The 13524-nt window shown below is 32.3% G+C and overlaps 2 protein-coding genes across 2 annotated transcripts in view; both read right to left on the bottom strand.

Annotated features, from left to right (window-relative positions):
- The window catches only part of LOC149884570 (uncharacterized), a 317612-nt gene that overhangs the window by 261086 nt on the left and 43002 nt on the right, over window positions 1–13524 (bottom strand). The window lies entirely within an intron of this gene.
- On the bottom strand, window positions 9776–12584 carry LOC149884577 (zinc finger protein 862-like). The gene is made up of 5 exons (XM_090094510.1): window positions 12366–12584; window positions 11969–12230; window positions 10545–11670; window positions 10048–10400; window positions 9776–9960 (listed from the first exon to the last, which is right to left on the bottom strand). Exons 1-5 carry the CDS (start codon window positions 12582–12584, stop codon window positions 9776–9778), a joined length of 2145 nt encoding a protein of 714 aa, XP_089950636.1.

Raw genomic sequence — 13524 nt, 5'->3', positions numbered from 1 at the left:
ATGGCGCAAAACAGCTTTTATGTTTTTTTTCATTTGATACACTTTCTGTTCATCAGTTAAATTTTGTTTTGCAGCTGTTTGCCTGATAGCAATACCAAAAGCATTCTGTAATGTATTTACACTTGCTTCAGTTAATCTCCCTTTTCCAGACAATTTTTTATTGCTATATGACACTTTGCGTCGACTTCTCAAACGTGAACCTATTCTTTTTTGAACGTGTCCAACACATTCTAATTTTTCAGGCGTAATACTAAAAACATCATATGGTTTGCTTGCAACAACATCATTAAAAGAAGAAGAATCACCATCTCCTAGATATTATTTGTAAATTAAACCATATTTTAAGAGAGAACGAGAGAATATATCAACTGCACCAGCACTCTCCATGGCTCCTGAGGACCTAGTATGATTAAGACTACATTTGTGCTTTGCTTTCCATGTTTCATAAGCTGCAGAACCTTTATTATTTGCCCAAATTTGACAACCTCTACAATATTTACTCAGTACTTGTGTATCTAAACATTTTCCTCCACATATGGCTGTAACAACGCCATTTAATGAAGAGTGGCCTCGTGTTTGCCAAGAACCATCAATAGCAACTTGGACAAGTGCGTCTCCAGAGTTAAGTTTTTCTTTTGACTCTTGCTTAACATTAAAAGCAGCCTCATTCATTGATTGTTCTGAAGCAACTTTGTACGCTTCTTTAACGGTTTTACTTATATTGTCAAAAGCATTTACAGTTAAACATGACATGTTCATAAGTCGTGAAAAATTAACCATTGGTTGGTGTCCTCTTCCAATTTCACGGAATCCAATTACCATTCTCAGGTTAACATCAAACATGTTTCTACCTTTTTTATCATTTTTAACAATGTTTGAAGTAAAATTACTGTATGTAAAAGAACATTGTGCATTTGTACATGTTAAAATAAGTTTATGGGAGAAACCCATTCTGCTAGAATAATCATCTGTGATGTTAACTTTACTTTTACAATCAGGACATGCACTAACCAAATCAAATAACTGTTTGATAAAAATAAAATTAACAAGAAGAAAATAATCATTTGTGTTGGCATTACTTGTATCTTCGACATCAAACTTTACCTTTTTAGAACTGATACATGAAACATTTTCAGACAAGTTACCAGTTACATTCGTATCTTTAATACATTTGGTGTGCTTGTTACCACTAAATTTTCTCTTCTTAGATCTTGAAGTATTCTTATAATTACCCATTATATATTTAATTTATTAATCTAAAAAAATATTTCAAGTAAACATTGTATCAACACAACTTGTGTTAGTATAATGGTTTTGTCACAAGAAGTAGTTAAATGATCGTGAAATGATGCAATTTTAATAAGTGGAACGGTTTTATTTTTAAAACTGAACATGGTTAGCCTCTAAACTAAATCTTTTATAATTGCAGAACACGAAAACATACCAAAAGAGTGGTTAAACAAACGTTTTCATACTGCTTTTTTCCGTTGCTATAGGCGTTGCTAAGGAAGCTACTTTATATCATACCTGCAAAATGCAAAATTGTTGCTTAAAAAATTAAAATTATTAAAAAATAATTGTACCATAATTTTCAGCATTGTTAAAAGTCTCAAAAATCATGTTTTTCAATTATTTTTTTTTTTTTTGATTTTACACCTTTTATTTCCTGTGAAGCCACCTTAATCCTAATGGTCCGCAGATTACGAACAAAAATGTTAACCCTAATAAAGTGTTAAAGATCGCTCCTGGTTGGGATAATCAGATATTTGGTGTTAATGAGAAGAACTTTAAAGATGCCATTTCTGCCCGTTTTGCTGAATCTATTTTTGCTGGTTTAACTACTGCTTTGAATCCTAAAAGTGTTTTAAGTGCTGTTAAAGGTGTTCAAGGTGTTGCTTCTTCTGTTAAGAATGCTATTCCTTTAATAAGTGATGCTAGACGTTATTTGAAAGATCTTATATTACCTAAGAATCAAATGGGTTCTTATGAGCGCATTGGTTTAAAAGAACTTGGCAAATGTAGGCCTACTAATATTTTTGAAGATTTTATGTATAGTGATTCTGATTGGAGTGGTTATCGTCTAGTCTTAGTTCTTTGAGTTCAGAAAATTCTAGATTATCCAATTCTAGTCGTAGTTCAAATGGAAGTGTTAATTGGAATTATCATTCTGATTATCAGCCTGTACCTACTACTGAGGTACCCGATTATATGCGGTTAAAAAGAATGCGTTATGAGTCTTTGTTTAATCCTAAAGATGTTCCTTTAATGAAAGGGGCTTCTATTTCTAAGAAGGTTGGTCGGTTTGAATTGATAAAACCTGAGGAATTTCCTAAATTTGTTGAAGAATTACCTAAAATGGCTATGAAATGGGATTACGGGAAAGATATTCAACATTTAAAAGAGCGTTTGCTTTCCGATTATTCATTTAACGCGGCTGTTTTAGATGGTAAAGACGACAAGAAGATGTTTTGCACATCCAAGCGGAAGAATAGTTTGGCGTCACCGAGATTATCATTCTGACAATGGCAGAGCAGCCCCCAAACCGAGAACCTTCAGCGTCACCCGATTTCGTTATAGAAAGAAGTTTTGATCCGTCTATAGGTTATTATGATGAATTTACCGTGGAGAAGAACTTATATTTTTATCTTAGTTTTACTTCTGGTTCTGATAATGATATACATTATTTTCCTGTTCCTTATCCTAATTTGTGGACAGATATTGATCAGTATTAGCCTGTTGCTGATGCTTTGTTTTATATTGATAAGAAAATTAGTTGTGATGTGCTTGATGTTCATGTTGAAAATCAATTAAAGACTTCTCAAACTACTCCTGTTCCTTTGGAGATGTCTAATATTGGTATTAGATTTTTTGATGTTGAAGGTGATCAATTAATTACTGATAATATTTATCCTTTGTTTGATGTTGCTGATGGGAAGAAGATTTTGGATATGAAACTTAAAAGTAATGATAAGAAACCATCTCCGTTACCTACATTAAAATTATACGAGGATTCTATATTTTTTAATGATCCTAAAAGTGGTAATCCTGTTAATACTAGATTTTCTAACGTTGTAAGTACTAAGGATCCAAGGTTTATTGAGCGTAATAATGTTGCTGAGAAGGTTATTTATCATTCCGAATGGGTTAATGATATTGGTTTACGTAAACCTGTGAAATTATTGTTTAATGATCCTAATGCCGTTAATAAATTTAAATTTACTAATACTAAAGGTAATTCTTGTGGACAGTATATTCAATAATCTCAGAATGCTGATCGTCAGAAGTTTTTTTGATGAGTCTTGGAATGTTTTAAATACGTATCCTGCTGATTATAGATTTGATCATATTGAGATGCCTCATTACGGTTTGAAGAATTTATTAGCTAGAGGTATTGTTAGTGTTAATGATTATAAACGTAAATATATTAATTATCCTGTTTGTTTGAATAGATGTTAGTGGAGTAGTGGAGATTCCAAATATCCTACTGGTAATTTAGATTGTGTTTTTACTGCAGTTACTCCTTATTGTACTGATTCTAAGGAGCCGTTTGGTAATGAACAGTGTTTTTTTTTTTTGCAGACTTATTCCGAATTTGATCATTCTGCTGTTTTGTTTAAGAATAGACAAAATTTTGATTGTGTTACTGGAGGTCAACTGGTTGAAAATACGTGTAATACATATTGGAATAATTTACCTAATATTATGCCTTTTTCTGGTAATAAGAATTGTAAAATGTTGATGTTTTGTGTTGATCCTGCTTATGTTGAGGGAGAAATATTACCTACTACTGTTAGAGGTAGATTACGTTTAACTCATACTATTCAAGTTTTTCGTCGCGAGTGGGTTTTTGATCGAATGGAGTTATATCGTCAAGATCCTAATTATATTAGGTCTAAGCAAATTCAAGCTAAATTTGGTTGTGATCCAACTTTTATTACTACAACTATGCCTTGTCCTTTTTTGAAGGGTAATCCTGGATTAAAATTTTTGAATTGTTATCAGAAAATGTTTATCCTGCTTTTGTGACTATGTTTTTATCTGTTGTTAAAAATGACGATGAGTCAGAGGGATTGGAGCCATATATAAAACGTATTAAACTTTAAAAATGCATTTCTTTTTCGTGTTTTTTAAATAAATTATTGTTTACAATTGTGTTTTGTTTTCTTGCTTTTGATAATATAAAAAGTAATTCTGGGTTTAACTTTGCGTATTCAGACAGCTCATCGTCTTTTATCCAATCGAATAATGGCCTGCCTATATTTAATGTCACACATCTATTTTCAAATGCTTTGTATTCATTTGCATGCCATTTTAGAATGTCTGTTTTGTTCTCACTGTTCATTGTTTTAAGAACTGGGTGAGGGCCTACCGGTAGCGGATCTTTGTATTTTATGTCTGTTGTTAGGCTCGGTGCTCCTTCTAACAAAAACCTTTCTTTTTGATATTTTCGTTAAATAAAAATCGTGCTAACGAAGTGATAAATCTATTTAAAATGATCATGTTTTGCTCAGCTATTTGGCGTAGAATATAAATGACTGCGCCAAGTCTTCCTTTATCAGTGGATTGTATTATTCTAGTAATAATAATATTTGAGTCACCAAATTGTAAATAGTTTTGTCTAAAAACTATTTTTTTACATTTTTCTAATTCTCCGCTTGCCATGTTTAATTCTAACACTCGGAGAACATTACTTGATTTTAATGTTAAGTCATACTGTCGGCTGTTCATTATTTTATTTTATTTTAGAAAACCAATGAAAGCCTCTCTAGCTTGACTTCTCTTAGATTTTCTTTCAGTTCTTATTACATTTACAGGATTAGGTGCATCATTATATATTAAATTATTTGACAAATGATTAAATAAGTTTTGTAAGGTACTTCAGTACGTTATGGTAGTAGTTAGCAGCATTAACATGCTAAAGCTCAATAACGAATTTAAATTTCTCGCATTGTGAACCGTACCTCTTATTATTAATGTCGTTGCAGCCTCGACATTCGAATCTTCATGAATTAAATATTCTTCTTCTAATACACAAGGATTGTTTGTCGAAGTTTCGTTCTCTGGTTGTATGAACGTATACGGCCAGTAGATAGTGGGTATGTTCCTTCCCGTCCCACTTGCTGGCTTTTCCATCCCCGTACTCGCACTTGACGTGCATTTTTTGTTGCAAACCGATGTTTGCACAACTGTTGGTTGTATGTTTGAACCACATTGAGTCGTTTGGTTTTCCCGATATGATTCCGTGAATAACATCAAAGCCTCTATCCACTCCTACATTGAAAATAAAAAGCTCTTATTTAAATATAATATTTGTTGTTCTTTTTGTATTAATTTAATATATATAAACTTACTGTTTTTACGAATTCTTAACCCTCCGGCCCACCGACTAACCGCCGTGGCCGTCACCCCTCCCCACCGACCGACCATACTCTATGAGATCTCATAGTAGTGGTTAAGAATTTTTAAATCTTTCGTATTATAAGGCAAACAAGAACAAAAACAGTTTCTACCAATAGCAAAAAAGTTTAACAAATAAACCAATGAAAAAAAGGATTAAAGAATAACTAAATGATATAACATAAGCAACTAAAAACTTCTTATAAATAACAAAATAACAACGAAGTAAACAACAACGAAGTTATAAAGCAATTTAAAATGCCAAATACAAAAGTTTTAAAAAGAAAACAACCAATTTCTGACAGACAGCCTAATTTAAAAAATTAACAGAAATAAATTTCCTTTTGAATATAGTTTTATTTACTGTAGTTTCTTATTCCGTCAACAAGTCCATACATACTTTATGGAATTGAATTTCAACAACGAAACAACAACGAAGTTATAAAGCAATTTAAAATGCTAAATACATCAGTAGTAAATAGAAAACAACCATTTTCTGACAGAGAACATAAAATACATACATATTTAAAATAATGATGTAACATTATTGTATAAAACATATATTGAATCGATTGCATATTCAATAGACAATATTGTAAAATAACAATATTATATTGTTATTGTATATATTAACAGTAGATTTGTCACAGTTATATATATAAACACAATGTTAATGCTGTAAAAATGCACCATTACCATATTCATTTTTGAACTCCATTTATATCATACAACAAAATAAAAACAATCAACCAACAACTTATTTTAAGTGTTTACCTGTTGACCCAAAAGTCCTAATTTTGCTTAAAGGCCATTTCGGATCGGGTAGTTCACTCTTTTTCACTCAGCTCACTGGATCCTTTCTAGGCCAATAACCAAATAGTTGCTAATAAACAGACACAAAACCATTTCAACATGCATTCAGTAACATTTTGAAATACAGTGAATAATCTCGAACCTATTTTCGAACCTTGAAGGGACCAAGAAAAAAGTTCGAGTTACTTTAAAACACTACCTTTTTCCGATAAGTGAAAACAATTCGAGTTACGAAAATTTTCGATCTCAAATCAGGGTTTGAGATATTGAGACTTTTAAATATTACAAAACAGATAAATGCACTGACTTATTAATTAATTGTAGTAATAATATACATCATTCTCGTAAACTATCCAACTTTTCGGCATTACCTCCACTGATTGCTCATCAATAAATCAACAACAACGAAGGGACCGCTACTCATTTTCTAAACAAGAAAAATAAGTTATTATTTCTTAAAAATAACTACATTTGTAAGTTGATGGTTAACTAAATAATTAAAAAATAAACATTAAAACATAAGCGAATTGATTCAGTCACATGAGTACAACTTTTTTTTTAAACATATCTTTTACATATTCAGTTTTACATGTCGTGTAGCAAATTCATAAGTACAATTTTTTTCTTATTTTCTTTTTGAATCATAAAAATCTTGCTCTATATGGCTGTTGATAAAACAATTTCAATTAAAGAATAGTCAACATTTGCAACATGAACTCCAATAAGTCTGGAGTCACAAGCAGGGACGTGCATAGGATTTTGGGGCCCCGAGCATCCTTCAGTTTAGGGGCCCACCCCTTTTACTTCAAAAAAAAAAAAAGGCCTGCTCAAATTTTTTTATTATATTACTGGAATATAAGTAAAATGAAATAGTACAGCCTCAGCTAACACAAAACGTTCATGAAACGTTCGTAGAACTTTAGAAACGGTCGGGCACGTTCTAAGAACGTTTCTAACGTTCTTCAAACGTACTTGAACGTTTTGTGTTAGCTGGGGCTGTTGTTTCTTACAATATTACTTTTCTTGTCTTTTGTTTAGCAAACTTTTCAATCACATCATGGAAATCAAGATTTTGTGCTAATAGACACTTGATACTCAAAATAGCGAGGTCACTTATTCGTTCTTCTCCCATAGTTGAGCGCAAAAAACACTTCATGAGCTTGAATTTACTGAATAAACGCTCACTTGAGGCCACTTTCACTGGAATTGAAGCAAAAATACGCAATGGAATTACTATATTTCTAAAGAGTTCCCTAAGCTTCATTTCAGAAATTTTGTTTAATAAGTCAAATGGTGCAAGAGGTTTCTTTTTAAAATTTGCAGAATCAATTTGTTTTATGTGAAGCCGTTCTTCAGTTCATTTTCGGTCGCATCACAAGAATATTTTTGCGAAAAATGTGAACAGGTACTCATCATTTCTGCTTCAGACAGTTTTTGATACTTCCACGAAAAAGAGAAATAAAGATTTCTTGAATTGCTATGAAACGTGCAGTTAGTCCACCAATTACAGAATCGAAAATGTGATAAAAAACTGTTCTCCGAATTGTTGCCTCCATTCCTGATTCTGTTTCTATTAATTCCGTAATTTGTTCATCACCTTTATTTTGCTCCCCAGAAAATCTTTTGTGTTTCGCTTTTCTGTGGATTGGAAATTCAGAACTGGTTTTTGCAATATTTGCAGCTAACTCAGGTCTTCCCAGGAGAGGCGTGCGGTCGATCGCTTTGAGTGACCTTGCATACATATATATTTTTTGAGAATTTGGCCACGGTTTTTTAGCATATATTAATGACGCGTTTTTAAAAAGGCGCTGAAAAAACCTAACTAATTTGTCGCATTATTTTATTATTTTTATTCATAATTTATTTTTATTATTAATATAAAAATATGAACATAAAAATGATATATATATATACAGGGTGGTCCATAATTAGTGTCCCATCTTAAAGACTCAATTCCTTCAAAACTAGGAATGGAAAACACATAAAACTTTTTGATAAACAATTTATTAACAATATCAAATAAAATTTAAAGATTTTTTTCGAAATGTCGACCATCGGCTTTCACACAAGCTTCAAGACGCTTTGGAAAGTCATCTACGGTGGCACGCAAGTAGGCGGGTGAAAGCGAATCCCATGCTTTTTGAAGCGCTTTCTTCAGAGAATCAATCGTTTTATGCGGTTTTTTGCACGCTTCAGCTTCCAGAACACTCCACACTGAGTAATCCATTGGATTGCAGTCGGGACTACTTGGAGGCCACTCATTGTGCTTGATGAAATCGGGGGTGTTTCGGCCGAGCCAATCTTGCACAATTTTGGCTTTGTGGGCTGGAGCACTATCCTGCATGAATGTCCAACAATGTCTACGAAACTCCTTTTGACTCCATGGAAGTATTTCTTTGATCAAAACGTCATTCAGATAGTTTTGGGCTTTTACTTTAACGCCTTGTTGAACAAAAATCAATGGTGTCTTCTTGGTGGCACTGATACCCGCGAACACCATTACTGAAAGAGGATGTGCTGCCTTTTGTATTGTGATATTAGGCTTTGAGGAAGCGTAGACACGATCATTCTGCACATTGTGATGTTGTTGAACTGTAAAAATCTTCTCGTCTGTGAAAACGATGTTGAGATGAGCGTTGTTGGCGAAACGGGCGAGGAGATCCTTGCAGCGATCCTTGCGCTTCTGCTTTGATGCCTGAGACAAAAGCTGTGCAGGATTTTTCTTGTAAGCTGTCAAATTTAGATAATCCTTGGTAATTCTTCCAAGAGAACTTCGAGAAATTTGGAGCTGTTTGGCCATTTGTCGCATACTGAGATCTGGGTTGCGGCGCACCCGTTCACGAACTTGCTTGATTTTTGCATCAGTCACCACGGAGCGCTTTCTTCCTTTGCGTGGACGATCTGACATTGTTCTCAATGCTTTGAAGCGTTGAATTGTTCTATAAACAAGCTTTCGCGGCACTTTGAGTCTAGTCTGGATGTCGCGTGCTGAAACTCATTTCTCATGAAAATCAATAATACTTTGCCGATATGGTGATGGTCTTGTCATTGCTAAAAAAACAAGTAAAGTGAGTGAAGGCAGCAGTAAATAGATCAAAATATATAATAATATCAAAAACCAAAGCAAAATTAATAGTTTTCCATCCCTAGTTTTCAAGGAATTGCTTTTTTAAGATGGGACACTAATTATGGGCCACCCTGTATATATATATATATATATATATATATATATATATATATATATATATATATATATATATATATATATATATATATATATATATTAAAAATTTTTTTTTTCTTATTACAATTTTTTTTTCTTATGTCTAGTAAACATAAAAAAAAAATATTTATTTATATTTATTTTTTATTTATTTATATTATAATTATTTATAATATATTTTTAAGTGTTGATTTTTTCAGCAACGATATTTGAGACAAGTCGAAAAACTAAACAGAAAATGTGACCGAAAACTTTTTTAATCTATTTTGAAAATATATTTATATTATTGTAAATGTTACAAGTTATTAAAGTATTATATAGTTATTATTTTAACAAAGAAATTTAAAGTATTTTGCTGCATTCACTGTCAGTAGAACAACTTTCATCGTCACTGCATTCTTCATCTGTTCCCGAGACGTCAGTGGAGCTACTTTCGTTTTCGCTAGATTTTGCATCTCGTTCATCTGGACACGATAGTTCATTGTCGGATGAACTTGTGTCACTTATGGGATGTGCAGTTATCGGTTCTTCATTTACATTTTCAGAATTTGGGGCAAAGTTAATTTTTTTTTCGAGTGGAAATTTTTTTGTTCTGCGCTTTTGTAAATATATACTTACGGCATCTTGCAATATCTCGTTTTTTTCTGCTACAGTCCATACATGGCTGTTTCCAGAAATCAGCATGCACTCTTCCAAGGTGTTATGCTGCAGACTAAGTCTTTTATCTGACAATATTGTTGTTAGTGTGCTGAAACATCTTTCGACGGCACTATTCGATGCTGAAAAACACAAACACAAATCAGCTATTAGCAAGATATTTGGAAAATCCAGTTTATTAAGTGTAAATAACTTTTCCCATATTTCATAACATGTTAATTTTAAATAACTTCTGTTTACTATTATTTGTATTGCTTGCCATTCTTCGAGAATCTTTGCTTCTTGAATGTTTGCTGCTAAAAGTGGTTCCCTAAAATATTGCACAATGTATAGTATACTTTGGTAGCCATTGTCCTGGTCGTTTCTCCAATTTTGTGGATCAAGCTACGCCATGGAGGTGAAAACTTAACTTTCCTTAAAGGACGAGAATCGACTTTGGATTAAAGGTATCAACAGGTTAATGCATTTTTTACGTAGCACCAAAGCTCTTTCAACATCCGCCTGTGTTGGGTGTAACATACCTTCAAGCTTGATGTCAAGGTATTCCTTGTTTTTCAATTTCTTCTTTTTGTGCCCTGCCTTTAAGTATCCTGACTCAAGTGTAGCAACACCTTCTTGTTCTCTTATAATAAATTTTAGCGTCCAGCTACAAATGGCATCATCAACTTCCTCTAATTTAAGTGCAGTCAAATTATTTATTGTCAGAACAACATTGGGGTAAACTTCGTGTGCCAACAAAATATTCTGTTCGAAAAAAAGTGACAAAGGACCCATTGCATCAAGCAAATCAAGGTATGCACCAATTTTGCAAAGAAAAGCATAGTTAGTTAATTTTTTAAGTATTTCTTGGATTTTAGCTCTTGTTTCATTCCGATAACCATGTTGGCTTGCAAGAGCATTAGGTAGTGCAACTAAATATGAGGGCCAGTAATGTAGAAGCTTCGTAAGACCTTTTTGTCTATGCGAGGCAAATCTAGTTCCAGTAAATTTACCAAGTGTATAATATTGTATTGATAGGGCGGCTGCTGCTTCTCTGCAGGACTCCTTTAGCTTACCTGAGTTTTTTAAAAGATAAAAAAGAGTTGTATAAAAGTTGTCACATTTTGTAAATTCTTTAATCTGCTTCATAGCATCTTTAATGGCAAGTTCCAGCCGGTGATTAATGCAATGAATATTTACCAACCAAGGGCGTGTTTCTTTCAATTGAGCTAATGCCCCAGTACAAATGCCCATATTTACATTAGCTCCGTCTGCGGTGGCAGAAACCAACTTTGTACGATATTCGGTAATGGACAGAGGAATTTTACATTGCGTATTGTTATTTTTTAGAAATACACTGTCTAATGCTAATTTTAAAGAATCAGCATTACCTCCTCCAAAATCAGCCATATTGCATAGCGCAACAAAGAAATAACATGGCACACCGGAATGCTGCACCCTAACTAACACTGCCTCTTTGTCACTGCCAGTTTTTCTAGCCTGGCTATCATCTGAAAGCAAAGCCATGAATGGCTTTTTCTCAATAATGGCCGCAATCTTCTCCGTAATTGTTTCAGCGATGCAATGTATAAATTTCCTGGCTAAAATAAAATATGGATAATTTAAAATAAAAATAGTTTTTCTATTAGTCTATTGTTACATCATAGCAGCCGACACGGCTTTAAAATTTGTGGGGGGTGGGGGATAGTCTCTAATTTTTTGCAAAAATCATCCATTTCTAAAAATAATTTCCACGTTTGTAAAAATAATCCTTCATTATATTATAATAATATAATTTTTGTGTACAGACTTAAAATATCGCAAATTTTTTACAATCTCCAGCACTAAAAAAAGTTGTGTTCGGCCTTGTATATATATTTATATATATATTTAGAATACCTGCGTTTTTGTTACTTTTGCCTCGCAATAATTTAACACCGTTGTCGCGTTGAACTTTTATAAGCACTTCAAAATTACTATGCTGCATAGCCGGATGCATAGCCAATTCGTAAGCGGTCCGCATTAACTTTAAATAAGCTTCATTGACATCTCGGCTTATTGATGAGATTTCGTTTGTTTGTTTTCGCTTCAAAGGAGATTTATCAATATTTTCTAATCGTACTGCCTCTATATGCGATGCTGTTGACGAATGTCTCTTTACCTTGGATAGAAATTAAAAAAATAACACAACTTTTTATAGCATCCTAGTTCTAACATTCTTGTTACATCCTAGGTTTCTACAATATAGACACCATGACTATTTTTTATAGTAAACATATAAATCAATAAATTATACCTGATGATGTGTCACAACATTAGTTCCTTTTGAAAAAGCATTTAAAGAATTTTTGGCACACCCAAATGTGTCAGAGATATTCTCACGCGTAGAACATAGCTTACACCATATTTTCACGACTGTGGAAACACTGTTGACAGTTATGACATTATAACCAAGGAAATCGTATTTCCAGGATAAAACAGTTTGTAAAGATTTTGTGATAGCTTTTGTACTCATTTCTCTCGCCTGAACCCTGATCTGTTTTTTTTCAATGATCGTCTTTTATTGCATTGCAAAAAAGTACTTAGGAAATGTTGTGGTATTTTAATTGTAATTACGGAACAAGTTTGTAGTAAGAATAAAATCATATCAAATGCAACACGGAAGAGATAATTAATGGAAAGATAACCAATGTTTTTAAAGATTGTCGTTTTAAAGATTTTGCGTAAAACGAACGACCCCAACAGCTGCCAAATGTTATTGATGTCAAATTTGGGCATGTAATAGATGACGAAATAATATTTGTGCATTTATTTGGGCATGTCAAAGATGACGAAATAATATTTGTGCATTTGTGTAATCGATTTTAAATCTTTCAAAGTTTCAAATGATAAAACTACTCATAAATACGATTTATTATTTTAACAACTTGTAACATTTACAATAATATAAATATATTTTCAAAATAGATTAAAAATGTTTTTGAACACATTTTCTGTTTCGTTCCTCGACTTGTCTCAAATATCGTTGCTGAAAAAAATAAACACCCTAAAAATAAGAAAAAAAACATATAAAATAGTTCGGATAATAATCTAGCAAGAATCACAGACGCATTTTTTAAAAATCGCATGTGGTATTAATATTTCGGTGGTCCGAATATTACGCCGCCCGAGGTGTTACCCCTCCCTTCTACAACTTTTTTTACAATTGATTTATATTTCTTTTGTATTGTTAAACGGATATCGAGTTTATGTATTCATATTTTATGTAAAACAGCATTAAAACCAAAATATATTGTAACAAGAAAAAATCTATATTTAAATTTTGTGATAAGAAAAAACTTTGTAAAAAAAAAAAATTTCAAATTAGAAAAAAACATGTAAAACAAAAAAAAAAAAAATTTTGTTATAAGAAAAAAAAAATAAAAAAAAATATATATATATATATTAATTTTATG

This window comes from Hydra viridissima, unplaced genomic scaffold (genome assembly GCF_058129835.1).
Source record: "Hydra viridissima isolate aposymbiotic clone 2 unplaced genomic scaffold, HvirCarnegie_v1 scaffold_8, whole genome shotgun sequence".
NCBI classification, from domain to species: Eukaryota; Metazoa; Cnidaria; class Hydrozoa; order Anthoathecata; family Hydridae; genus Hydra; species Hydra viridissima.
The sequence above is the reverse complement of the archived record's forward strand: the minus strand, read 5'-3'. Positions and strand labels throughout refer to the sequence as shown.

Excerpts from the sequence above, each read along its gene's own strand:
- LOC149884577 (XM_090094510.1), bottom strand. The coding sequence starts at position 12,584 with ATGAGTACAAAAGCTATCACAAAATCTTTACAAACTGTTTTATCCTGG. Across the intron at positions 12,231-12,365 it reads ATGTTGTGACACATCATCAG|GTAAAGAGACATTCGTCAAC; the intron begins GTATAATTTATT and ends TTTCTATCCAAG. Across the intron at positions 11,671-11,968 it reads CAAAAGTAACAAAAACGCAG|CCAGGAAATTTATACATTGC; the intron begins GTATTCTAAATA and ends ATTTTATTTTAG.